Source organism: Stigmatopora argus, chromosome 24 (genome assembly GCF_051989625.1).
Source record: "Stigmatopora argus isolate UIUO_Sarg chromosome 24, RoL_Sarg_1.0, whole genome shotgun sequence".
NCBI classification, from domain to species: Eukaryota; Metazoa; Chordata; class Actinopteri; order Syngnathiformes; family Syngnathidae; genus Stigmatopora; species Stigmatopora argus.
In genome coordinates this window covers 3,313,382-3,327,245 of record NC_135410.1, presented here as the reverse complement: position 1 = coordinate 3,327,245, position 13,864 = coordinate 3,313,382, and the positions used below count along the sequence as shown (strand labels likewise).

The 13,864-nt window shown below is 43.2% G+C and overlaps 1 protein-coding gene across 13 annotated transcripts in view; it reads left to right on the top strand.

Moving 5' to 3' along the window:
• The window catches only part of tut4 (terminal uridylyl transferase 4), a 140,446-nt gene that overhangs the window by 116,039 nt on the left and 10,543 nt on the right, over positions 1 to 13,864 (top strand). For all 13 annotated transcript variants that reach the window (XR_013298446.1, XR_013298447.1, XM_077594616.1 and 10 more), the window contains 2 exons: positions 2,097 to 2,212; positions 3,499 to 3,647. Coding sequence is in view for 11 of the 13 variants with exons in the window: in XM_077594616.1 (XP_077450742.1) it covers positions 2,097 to 2,212; positions 3,499 to 3,647 (265 nt within the window). In the remaining 2 variants the exon portion in view is untranslated. The remainder of the gene's footprint in view (positions 1 to 2,096; positions 2,213 to 3,498; positions 3,648 to 13,864) is intronic.

Sequence of the window (13,864 nt, the reverse complement as noted above, 5' to 3'; positions counted from 1 at the left end):
AAAACAAAAACTGAGCTGTTTGGCCACAATGCCCAGCAATATGTTTGGAGGAGAAAAGATTAGGCCTTTAACCCCAAGTACACCATGCCTACTGTCAAGCACGGTGGTGGTAGTATTATGCTGTGGCGCTGTTTTGCTGCCAATGGAACTGGTGCTTTACAGAGAGTAAATGGGATAATGGAGAAGGATTATTACCTTCAAATTCTTCAAGATAACCTTAAGTCATCAGCCCAAAGATTGGGTCTTGGGTGCAGTTGGGTGTTCCAACAGGATATGACCCCAAACACATATCAAAAGTGGTAATGAAATGGCAAAATCAGGCTAGAATTAAGGTTTTCGAATGGCCTTCCCAAAGTCCTGACCTAAACCCCATTGAGAACTTGTGGACAATGATGCAAATTTAACTGAACTGCACCAATTGTGTCAAGAGGAGTGGTCAAAGATTCCACCAAAGCTTGCCAGAAGCTTGTGGATGGCTACCAAAAAGGCCTAATTTAAGTGAAAATGGCCAAGGGACATGTTACGAAATATTAGCCCTGCTGTATGTATATTTTTGACCCAGCAGATTTGATCACTTTTTTCTGTTCACCCATAATATAGTCATAAAAGAACCAAACTTCATGAATGTTTTTTGTGACAAAGAAGTATCTGTTCCAATCACTCTATCAGAGAAAAATCAGAGTTGTAGAAATAACTGGAAACTCAAGAGAGCCATGACATTATGTTCATCACAAGTGAATGTAAACTTTTGACCACAACTGTATCATCAAAAGTGGTAATGGAATGGCTAAATCAGGCTAGAATTAAGGTTTTTGAATGGCCTTCCCAAAGTCCTGACTTAAACCCCATTGAGAACTTGTGGACAATGCGGAAGAAACAAGTCCTTGTCAGAAAGCCATCAAATTTAACTGAACTGCACCAATTCTGTCAAGAGGAGTGGTCAAAGATTCAACCAGAAGCTTGTGGATGGCTACCAAAAGCGCCTAATTGAAGTGTAAATGGCCAAGGGACATGTTGCCAAATATTAGCGCTACTGTATGTATATTTTTGACCCAGCAGATTTGATCACTTTTTTCTGTTCACCCATAATAAAGTCATAAAAGAACCAAACTTCATGAATGTTTTTTGTGACAAAGAAGTATCTGTTCCATTCACTCTATCAGAGAAGAATCAGAGTTGTAGAAATAACTGGATGTAATGTATGTATGTATGTATGTATGTATGTATGTATGTATGTATGTATGTATGTATGTATGTATGTATGCATGTATGTTTGCATGCATGCATGCATGTATGTATGTGTCTGTATGCCGATGTATTAAGCCATTAAATTGAATAAGAAATTTTCCATTGGAGTAAAATTGCAAGTCCGTAGGGAAAGTGGAAGAAGGCAAACATTTAGCAGCTGAGTAGACATCCGTACACATGCACGTAAACATACATTTTAAGATTATATTCCACACTTCGAAAAACTCAAGAAACATGTTGAACAATGGTGAAAGGTACACAAATGAGTAACTCAGTGCCTGCCAGAGCTGATCCACCCTAGTCCTGGAGAAAATTAATGAAAAGAGGTCCCACTCTTACTCCACCAGTAGCCGCTACCATGAACAGGACGGTTCTGGTGTCTGGCTGGAGCAGGCCTTTTTTGGGTCGGCCTGGCACTGGGCTCCCCTATCAGACCTGGTGGCTGCTAGCCTGCACAGGGTGCGGGCTAGCATTCGCCTACAATGCTCTAACCTCCATTCTGGCAACATGGAGATGCAGGTCCCTGCTAGCGAAAAGGAGACCAGCGAGTTGTGGGAGTGCCAATTGAAAAGCAACTCTAGCACAATGACAAATGTTTTTAAAAATCACTGGCTACAGGAAGTGTATTTATAACTTATGTTTCATAACTTGGACTGTTTTTTTTGTATCTTGGAATGAGTTTTTCCATCAAAGCTTTGCATAACCTGAATATTTCGTATGTTAGAAGCATTCATAAGTAGAGGTACCACTGTATTTCTTTAATGTTGAAACCCACTGACTCTACTACTAGTTGTACTTCCTGTATTTGCAAAGAAATCACTTGAAATATTTCTCTGTTCTCCCTGCAGGACTACTTCTTTGATGTAAAGGTTCTAACAGATGGCGAGTTAGCACCAAATGACAGGTGCTGCAGGATCTGTGGAAAGATTGGACATTATATGAAGGACTGCCCCAAGAAACGAAGGTTGGACTTTCAAAATGAACTCAAATTCACAAACTGAAAGTAAATTATTTGACTATCACTTTTTGTTGCTGAATCTTCTGAGTAGCAAGCAGGTAATAATGCAGTAGAACCTTCACTTAAGAAAGTAATTCGTTCCAGAAGTGGTTTCGTAACTTTATAAAAACGACAATTTTTAAGAAAATATATTGCCCACTAAAATTTGTTTTTGCAACAGGCCAAGACCAGGACCCTTTTGCAGTTGTTTTGAATTACACATGTGGCAAACCTATACTAAACTGAAGCTTTTTACCGTATTCAATATATATAAATTTGTGCATAATAAACTGGTCAGGTCTGGTCATCTTATTCCGCCTCAGCCGGGAATCCCAGACTTCCCTCTCTCCTCAGCCACTTCATCCAGCTCTTCCGCGAGGATGCCAAGGCATTCCCGGGCCAGACTGGAGACAGTCTCCCCAGCATGTCCTGGGTCGGGTCCGTGGTCTCCTCCCAGTGGGATGTGCCCGGAACACCTTACCAGGGAGGCGTCCAGGAGGCATCCTAATCAGATGCCCGAGCCAACTCACCTGGGTCCTCTCGATGCGGAGGAGCAGCGGCTCTACTTCAAGCCCCTCATGGATGACCAAGCTTCTCACCTTATCTCTAAGGAGATTCTGGACATCCTGCAGAGGAAACTCATTTCAGCCACTTGAATCCAGCTCAGCCTCTTCACCACATTGGATCGATACAAAGTCTGCATCACTGCAGATGCAGCGATCCGACTGTCGATCTCCCGCTCCATTCTTCCCACACTTGTGAAGACATTATCCACATCAGCATTGAAGTCCCACAGCAGAACGATGGAGTCCCCAGAAAGAGCTCAATTTAATAAACTGCTAAATATTAATCCAGTCAATCCACCTACATTTTGGGTTTAAAAAAAACAAAGTTGCATTTAGTTTGTTGTTTTTGAATAAGATATTGAAATGTGGCTCTTCCACTTCGTTGCATTCAGTTTTTATCTCCAGATTTTATATCCATTATATCATGTTTGTGTATCACAAATCCCCATTTTTCTTTTTTTCTCCTGTTTATCACCTTGGCTCCTCTTCTTTTCAACTGAATATAGAGAGAAAAAAGGGGGGGGGGGGGGGGGTGCTGTTCTCTGCCTATTAAAATGAAAGCACTACTTTGCAAGGAAATACTGCCTGGTTTCATGAATTTCAATATTCAGTATGTGGGCTATGGGCATTTCTTGCACTGGTTCTATTTATTATATGTAACAATTGTAATGATAATTTTTTCAACAGAATAAAAAAGAAAGAAAATGGTGCAGATGTCAAAGAGGATGAGTGGCAAAAGAAAGACAGGCGTTGTTTTCAATGTGGAGACAGTGGTCACGTAAGGAGAGACTGTCCTGAGTATCGCCATCCAAAGCAGAGGAGTAGCGGGACACCAGGTAATCAGAATTTTAATCGTTGTCATCCGGTACTTGTCCAGCGGTCCGATCTGCCAGCCTCTTGGTACCGGTTCACAAGAGAAACGAATTATTATTACAGTTTTAAACCCTTCACATGAATTCGGCCATCAGGTGCCAATAAAGCGCTGCACCCCGGGGTTGCAAGATGAGAAAGACAATCACATTGTGCGTGTAACCCACTTGGAGCTATTTCAGAATCTCCCCAATCTGTCACCACTGCTGCACCTATGTACTCACTGTGCGCTTCATACAACAAATCTGGTGGAATACAGTGGTACCTCTACTTTCAAAATGAATTGGTTCCACAAGTGGTTGCTTAACTTGGACTTTTCATAAGTAGAAGCATAATTTACATTGCAATGTTGTTTGGGTGAATGAATGATTGGTGATCCACCAAAACGTTTTTTTAGGACCAATACCAATTATTAGTAGTTAAAGGAGGCCTATAACAGATATTTGGAGCTGATGTTCATTTGCAGTAAGTATATGTGCGTGTATGTATATGTATACGTGTATGTATGTGTGTATATATGTGTGTATATATATATATATATTTGTGTGTGTATATATATATATATATATGTATATATGTGTATATATGTACCGTATTTTCATGACTATACGGTGCACCGCATTTAAAGGCGCAGTGTCAGTAACGAGTGCTATTTCTGTATTTGACACACACACAAGACGCACCGCATTTAAAGGCGCAGCCAGGCATGGCAAAACATACACCATCTTAAACATACACCAGCTTAAACATACAGACACACGCTAAAAACACGTTTTTAAAAAGGCAAAGGAAGCTGAGTTCGGTTGTACTTTATTTAGCCATTTTACAATGTACTCATGTTTTTTGATCAATCATCGCCCACAAATATATCAAAGTCCTCATTTTCTGTGTCCGAATTGAACAATTGTCCAAATAATTCATCAAAAACGCTGGGTTCCCTCTCTTCGTTGTCAGAGTCACTCATATTGCCATGTGGCTCGACAGAAATGATGCCGGCTTTGGCAAAAGCTCGAAGAACAGTGCAAGCAGACACGTTCGTCCAAGCGGCCTCAATCCATTCGCAAATAGTAGCGTAACTAGCCCGGCGCTGCCTGCCACCCTTCGTAAAGCTGTGTTCGCCACCTATCATCCGTTGTTCGCATGCCGCTTGCAACTTTGCTTTGAACGCCCGGTTGATGCCGATGTCCAGCGGTTTTCAAGCATCTGTTGTTAGTGCTTTTAACAAGAGTGCAAGCAGACACGTTCGGCCAAGCGGCCACAATCCATTCGCAAATAGTGGCATAACTAGCCCGGCGCCTTAGTTAAGCCTCCGGGAATGACGGCAAGCTCAGAGTTCATTTTCGTGACTTGGTTTTTCACCACTGCTGTGAGATGGGCACGCGCAAATCAACTCAGTTTCTTCTTGACTTGGCGAAGCTCATTCTCCTGCTTCCTCCATTTGCTAACCATGGATTCGTTGATTTAAAATTCCCTCGCGGCTGCTCTATTCCCATGTTCCCCTGCATAATTGATGGCTTGAAGTTTAGACAGCTTCGTAAGCGTGTCTATTTGTATTATATTCATTTTCGGGGGGCCTCAGAAACCAAACCAAAATTGTTTTGCAATAAACACATGCCCACACTATAAACGGGTACCTTGTAGATGGTCTTTCCCTTCCTTATCTCTCTCTTCAGCTCCTTCTGGACCATTTTCAGACTCTCCTTCTCCCCAGACCTAAAAGCCCTCTTCTTCTTGTTCAGGAGGGCCCTTAGATCCCTGGTGACCCACGGCTTGTTGTTGGAGAAACAACGGACCTTCTTGGAGGGTACAATGTTCTCAACACAGAAGTTAATATAATCTGTGATGCAGTGGGTCAAGCTGCCCAGTCAGTGGTCTCAAAACAGTCCCTCAGTACCATGCTGGTCTCCTCGGTCCATCTTTGTATGATCCTCGTGGTAGGTTTTATTTTCCTCACCATAGGGATGTAGGTGGGGATCAGATGGACCAGGTTGTGGTCTGAGCGGCCCAGTGGGGGGAGGGGGACTGAGCTGTATGCCTCCTTTGTGTTGGCATACAGCAGGTCCAGAGTTTTTTGTTCCCTGGTGTGGCACTTCACATGCTGAGTGAAGGTGGGGAGAGTAGAAGCCAAGGGAGCATGGTTAAAATCACCAGAGATAAGAAGGAGAGACTGGGGGTGTGACGTTTGCAGCTGGGACACAGTGGCGTGAAGCAGCTCGCGGGCGACTGCCGCATCGGCTGAGGGACGTATATACGCAGTTATTACGATAACGTGCGAGAACTCCCGGGGGATGTAAAACGGCCTGATGCTAACAGCTACTAGCTCGATATCTTGAGTGCAGAGTTGCTCCTTCACAGTAATATGCCCGGGGCTGCACCATCTACTATTAATAAAAACAGCTAGTCCCCCGCCTTTCTTCCGACCGCTCTCCTCAGCATCCCTGTCCGCCCTCACCAGCTGAAAGCCATCCAAGGAGACGAGAGAGTCCGGAATTAGTTCATTCAGCCAGGTCTCCGTGAAGCACATAATGCAGATGTTCCGATATTGTTGTTGTTGTTTGGTCAGCGCCGTTAGCTCTTCCATCTTATTGGGGAGAGATGTTACGTTCCCCATAATAATAGATGGAATGCTGGGTCTGAAGCGTCGCTTTCTCTCCTGACATTTACGTCCAGCTCTGCATCCTCTTCTTTTCCTCTTTAACTCCACGGGGAGGTCCAGGTCCAGGGGAATCCAGGTGTTGCGTAGCGCTAACAGCTGATCCTTTGTGTAAAACAGCGGAGGCATGGCTGAGTGGGTGAAAAATATAATGTCCAGAATTCGCAAAGATAAACTCTTGAAAGTAAAGTTTTAAAACATTGAAGTTTGGAATATAATATATAAAGCAAAGTAACAAGTAAAATCTTAAGAGACAATAAAATGTAAAAATAAAGGATAAAAAAGCTCTAAAAAAGCCCTAAAAACACAGAATACGAGTGAGGGTTTAGGGAGCCACTGCAACTAGCAGCCGCTTTGAACGGCGCCTTTGATGATATCATATGCTATTTTACACACGTGCGCATATCATGCTTTACAATATGCTACTTCTCGTTGGCAAGTGGTCGTGCGTTATCCTATTGTGAGGACATTTGTGTGCATCATTTTGGGAATATTTTGAAGGGAATACAAAAGCAAACAACGCTCGATAGGTTCCTTTTAGTTGCATGTGAAAGTGAGGATGGAGGCGGGGCAAATAGATCCAACCCGGCCGGGAGAAGAAAGGTATCAAAATTTAAAACAAAATTAGAATTAAGTTTAGTATAAGGTTAGATTAAACTTATTTTTGAGTGTGTCTGCATCGTAATCCAAGTCCATTTAAATTTGTTTATGTTATGTTACGAGCGCGTTGCCGTGCAGTCAGGGTGGAGGCGGGGCAAATAAAGCCAGGCCGGGAGAAGAAAGGTATCAAAATTTAAAACAAAATTAGAATTAAGTTTAGTGTAAAATTAGATTAAACTTAATTTTGAGTGTGTCCGCATCGTAATCCAAGTTCATTTAAATTTGTTTGTTGTTATGAGCGCGTTGCCGTGCAAAAAGTCCCCCCCTCTCTCTGTCCGTCTCTCTCTCCCCCCTGCGAAATCCGTCTAATTTTAGTACTATTAAACACATTTTAGTCATATTAAACCACTAGTTAATTGTTACTTTGTTAATAGATGGCGTATTAGAACAAATAAAAATGTTTTTCCAATCCAATATCCTGTTTTGGGTATTTTTTCAGAGGGTTGGAACCAATGTTCCCTCTAATTTTTCGTTTGTCTGGGCAGAAAGACAACCTCCCTGAGTACACTGGTTGAAAATATGCAGAATCACTTTACCAAGCTGATCCGCACACTCTCTCAGTAGTCTGGAGCTGAGGCCGTCTGGACCGGTAGCCTTCCTTGTCTCGATCTTCTTTAGCTGTTTTATCACCTGATCGACAGTAATGCAGAGGCCCGTGGAAGAGGGGGAGGAAGAGAAGAACGAGGGGGGAGCGTTGCTTCTGGTCTGGGGGGTCAGGGGAGTGGGGGCATGACTGAATCTGTTAAAGAACTGATTCAGTTCATTGGCCCACTCCCTGCCGCCGGACTCCGGGTCTCTCTCACTGTTGCCTCCATGGCCCGAAATGGTCCTCAAGCTTCCTCCTGTAGATGGTCTTTCCCTTCCTTATCTCTCTCTTCAGCTCCTTCTGGACCATTTTCAGACTCTCCGTCTCCCCAGACATCGTAATCCAAGTTCATTTAAATTTGTTTGTTGTTATGAGCGCGTTGCCGTGCAAAAAGTCCCCCCCTCTATCTGTCCGTCTCTCTCTCCCCCCTGCGAAATCCGTCTAATTTTAGTACTATTAAACACATTTTAGTCATATTAAACCACTAGTTAATTGTTACTTTGTTAATAGATGGCGTATTAGAACAAATAAAAATGTTTTTCCAATCCAATATCCTGTTTTGGGTATTTTTTCAGAGGGTTGGAACCAATGTTCCCTCTAATTTTTCGTTTGTCTGGGCAGAAAGACAACCTCCCTGAGTACACTGAGTACCAGTGTGAGCAACATCATCATTGCTCGCAATGGGCACACACCAGTCAAACACCTGCCATGAGCAGGTGCATGTTGAGGTACCCTGCTTGCTATATTTTTGATGGTGAAAAGGCGGACGGGTGAAAGGGGAATGCACGTGCGCATATCATGCTTTACCATATTAGCAATTGACGATGCTGTTTTCCTCTGCTACCGGCAACAGAAACGTTCCGGATTACAGCCGAAATGGGTAAAACGAGATCGTAAAAGCGTATTTAAAAAAAGAAAAAGTTTTTTCCCGTACAAAGATTGTTATACAGGGTACACAATTTGAAATGATCAAAAAAAGGATACCTTGACAGGTATATGTCTACTAGCCATAAATGATCTACTAATAAAATATAATGATTCATATGGATAAAATATCTAAATGATTGACACTAGAATCTGCACAAATCTGACTTCAAGTTGACCTCATTTTTCACATCTGTCCTTCTCACTTCTCATTCTGCTTCAAATGACTTTTCTGCTGAACGTGTCGCTCGAGATAGTCAAGCGTCCATTTATGTGCAATATTTTTCCATCGGAAAACTCGCTTACAACTTTAGCTTCGCTGTATGTTTTGCAGAGAACTTTCTTTTGATTTTGATTTGATTTATTTCATAAGGGACAGCACATATTCATGAACATACATATGTAAATATGTAAGATTGCAGCCAAGGGCTAATTTCCATCTATAGTCCATCGTGTAAATTGAAGACAAATGATGACATATACCACACACACAGACGCACACTTGGCAAAGTTTTCGACAGTTCTCACCCAATTTCACCGCTTGTTCTTCTATTTGCTCCGACATCCATTCCATCTTAGAAGAACCGCATTTCCTTTTTACTTTGACTCATTTGGCCACGATAAAGGCTTGGCAGCAGCTCCAGACACTGCGGACGGTGGTGCAGGTTTCGTCGTCATTAAGGAGACTGCAATCATCCACCAATGGCATGGTGCCACTGGCACCCGCAGCAGCTCCTACCACTGTGAAAAAGTGGCACTGACTGAGGCACTCTCCTGGCTGAGGGAAACAGCAGACTGGCAGACATCAATTATCCTCAGTGACTGCAAATCGCTGGTCCAAGCTATGGGAAACCCCCACACGCAAGACCCCGCCATTCGGAGACTTCAGGGTGACATCGCCCTTTTCCCTCCGCCTAAGCGACTACAGCTACTGTGGATCCCGGGCCACTGCAACATATGCGGTAAAGACCTGGCCGATGCCCTAGCTAAACTTGGCTCGTCAGATGACCAAACTCATACCCCCCGGACGCAGCCACAAAACGTGCCATCATCCAACGTGAAGATCGCTCCCGCCCTCTCCCACCCCCGCCTTTTGCAGACCTACACTACGAAAGTCACAGAGGAAGAACTTGCCCTATGGAAAGGAGACCGCACAGACCGGATTCGTTTCCACAGTGGACACCACCCCCTGCTCCGCCGTTGGCTCCACCTTGTGGGGAAATCCGACTCGGATCGCTGCCGCCTGTGCGACGAGGAAACGGAGTCGTCTGAACACTTATGGCTCCGCTGTCCGGCCTTAATAACCGAACGCTACCATCGCGGCCTGGGCAACTCCCTGGATGAACTTATCCGTGTTCCAGTGGCAGCTCTAGCGCTGCTGAGGGTAATCCTCAGGCGCCTGAGGTGAAAAAGAAGAAGCAGAAGCTCCAGCGAGTTGTTGGCTATATGCTAACCTGCGAAATAAACTCATGCGACGTGACCCGAACCGCATCATATCATTGGCTGAACACGGTGTTTGTTAGTTTTATCCGAAATGACCTTTGTCGGTCGGTGACAGGCTGCCACTCTCTGAGTTGCGACGCAAAATGGCACAGAAAAAAAATGTAATGTCTTTTTTTTTTACAATTCAGGTTGGCGTACAATAAAAGCATTCAATTTAATTTGATTTTGTGCGCTGCATATGTTTGCCGTGCGCAGAGAACGCGAGAGTAGAGGGAACATTGGTTGGAACGAATTAATTTGTTTTTAGTCCATTTCTATGGGAAACGTTCGTTTGAGTTACGAGAATATCGACAGACGAGTTCAGTCCTGGAACGCATTAAGCTTGTATCTCGAGGTACCACTGTATATACATATACACACACAGGTACCTCGACATACGAGTGCCCCGACATACGAGCAATTTGAGATATGAGTAAAATTTTGGGCTAATATTTATCTTGAGATACGAGGCAAATATTGATATACGAGCATACAGCAAACGCGAGAGGCTGCTCATAAGAAGATCATGGGCACTGGTCTCATCTCGCTCGTGAAATGTCTCTCTGGTCGCAACTCCCTCGTGTAATGTCTCTACGAGCACTGGGCGGCGCGTTGCATTTTTTTCAGTGTTTTTATTTTCCGTTAGACAGTGCGAATGGCAGAGCGATCGCAAAGAGTACTACGAGAGGATTATATACTACTTCTCATTGGCAAGTGGCCATGCGTTATCCTATTGTGAGGATATTTGTGTGCATCATTTTTGGAATATTTTGAAGGGAATAGAAAAGAAAACAACCCTCGATAGGTTGCATCTGAAGGTCAGTGGAGGGGAGCAAAATAGAGCCAACCCGGGAGAAGAAAGGTATTAAAATTTAAAACAAAATTAGAATTACGTTTAGTGTAAGGTTAGATTAAACTTATTTTTGTGTGTCTGCATTGTTATCCCAGTTCATTTAAATGTGTTTGTTATGTTTCGAGCGCGTTGCCGTAAATGCCCCCCTCCCATATACATACACATACAATCACATACATACACATACATACACATACATACACATACATACACACATATATATATATATATATATACATACACGAAACTAAGTTGACAATGATGACACGATGATGTCGCGACAAAATGGCGCTGTGACATCATGATACAAGACAATGCGGCCGATACGATGTATATATCTATACAGTGGTACCTCGACCTACGATCAGCTCTACCTACGACATGCTCGAGATACGATGAAAATTTTGATCGAATAATTCGCCCTAGATACGATCAAAATTTCGAGATGCGACCAAGCCAGGTGGCCATGGCACTGTCTTGCCGAATCTCTTTCGTGTATAAAATATATCTACAAGCACGGGGCGGAGCTTTGCATTTCGCCCCTTAGTGTGTAATATTCTCTATTTGGGTGATTTTCCACGTATTGCAAGTGGGTTTGAGTGTATCCCACATTACATAATGTCAGGGTTTTTATATCATATTATACATTTGCAACGAAAAATACGCTTGGCCTTGCTACTAAAGAATTACTTTGTTCACCCTTACTTATTATTATTATTAGTATTACACCTCAGACTGCTGGGTACTGCACCTGCGGCATCTGCCCTCGACCACGGACGCTCCACAAGGCTTCCTGACACCTTGGTCCTCAGCTGTTTTGACTAATGTGGACGTGTTTTGGTACACATCTATTAGACTCAACGCTAGATAAACACGCTCAGACGTCTCACTTTTCTTTTCCACCCATCCCTTTAGAGTTGAGACATCCATGTAATCAGGGCCCTCGAATGTAATAAAACAACATAAAATGTGTAAGGTCAGAACGGAGTTGGGAAGCTGGGAAACTTGTATGTCACAGTTGTGTGTCTTCATGTTTTTTGGTTTTCTCCCAGTGTTCTGACAGCTGTGATGTATTGTGTGTTTTGTTTTTTGTTGCTATCAAACTGGGCAAGGCTCAGGATCCACCTTTCCCCCTATCATTATTGTTTTTTCTCTCTTTTGTCTTGCTTGAGTTATGGGAAAAGTATGGAAATTTACTGATGGAATAGCATTGTTATACAGTGGTACCTCGACATACGAGTGTAATCCGTTCCGAGACTGAGATCGTATGACGAGGTTCTCGTAACTCGAGCGGACGTTTCCCATTGAAATTAATGGAAAAAAAATTAATTCGGTCCAACCCTCTGAAAAAACACCAAAAACAGGATATTGGATTGGAAAAATGTTTTATTTCTTCTAATTCCCCATCTATTAACAAAGTAACACATAACTAGTGGTTTAATAGAAATAAAGTGTTTAATCTAACTAAAATTGGGCGGATTTCGCCGAGGGGAGAGGGGCACAAAAGGGGCGGGGGGCTTTGTTTTTTTTCCACACAACGCTCTTGTAAACGGAACAAATACTCCACCCTCACGTTCGCTATCGATGGGCTTTTTGCTGTCGTACTATTCCCTTCAAAATATTCCGAAAATGATGCACAACAATTGTCCTCACAATCGGATAACGCATGACCACTTGCCAACGAGCAGCAGTCTTTTATCAGCGATCGCTCCGCTGCTCATGGGAGCTTCGGGGGCGCTGGCTAGTGGCTCCTTTTAGCTTGTAGCATCTGTGGTCGCATCCCCTCGAACGGCGCCTATGATAGAGTTGCTACCGTGGTTGCTATTGCGGGGAGTTGCGAGCCAGTGCCCCTGATGTTCTTATGAGCAGCCAACGAGCAGCAGTCTTTTATCAGCGATCGCTCCGCTGCTCATGGGAGCTTAGGGGGCGCTGGCTAGCGGCTCCTTTTGGCTTGTAGCATCTGTGTTCGCATCCCCTCGAACGGCGCCTATGATAGAGTTACTACCGGGGATGCTGTTGCGAGCCAGTGCCCCTGATGTTCTTATGAGCAGCCAACGAGAAGTAATATAATACTCCTCGTATCAGATAAAAATAACAGGAAATGCAGCATCTGAGCTTATCCACGTATTGATTGTGAGTGAAGTTTTATTCTGACTGCCATTGCCTGTCGGCGTTGTGTGCATGAGTATACTTCATTACCCAGAAAGCCCTCTTTTCCCCGCGCATGCGCGTTGTGCGTTTCCTGGTCTGAATAATTCATCCAGTGCTCGTAAATATTGTTATACACGAAAGATATGCAAAAAAAAAATGCCATGGCCACCTGGCTTGGTTGCATCACGAAATTTTGACCGCATCACGGGCGAATTATTCGATAGAAATTTCCCTCGTAAGACGAGCATTTTGTATGACGAGGTACCACTGTAATTCTTTACAAATGTGTCTGATTGCTATTCATATTGACATTTCAGCAGATAAACTGACACAATGTGCTGGGTTAGACTATTTTAGGGCTGTGGATTGTTTGGCATATAGTGGAAGGATGTTGTGAATTTAGTGGGTCGATCGTCTGATTTGAGTCTGACTTGGAAAGACGTCAACACTGGTTTTAGAAAATTTGGTTTGTGGAAGTGCATATGTGGGTGTCAGGAAGTAGAAAGCAGTCTTTAAACAATTCTCTGAGCATAACATTGGCAGATCCCTTCCGTGAAACCATTACATCAATTGACTCTAGGCATTGCTGAAGTGATAAATTTGTGCTTGTAGTGTTTATAACATTATTGCGTCTCGGCAAATTGTGTACTGTTGTTGGAGATCGGATGGGAATTTTAGCTTCCTATGGATTAATGGTCCTCTTCTCAAAAATGCAATACTCACGGCTAAAAAGTAACATTTCAAACATGATACCTGGCTGGAGAGGCATTTGAACAGAGCAGAACATCAAAGAATGTATGAGAGATAAAGTGTGTGTTGTGTTGGTGTGTGTGTGTGTGTGTGTTTCTAATTTGCTTATTTTTTTACTTTATCG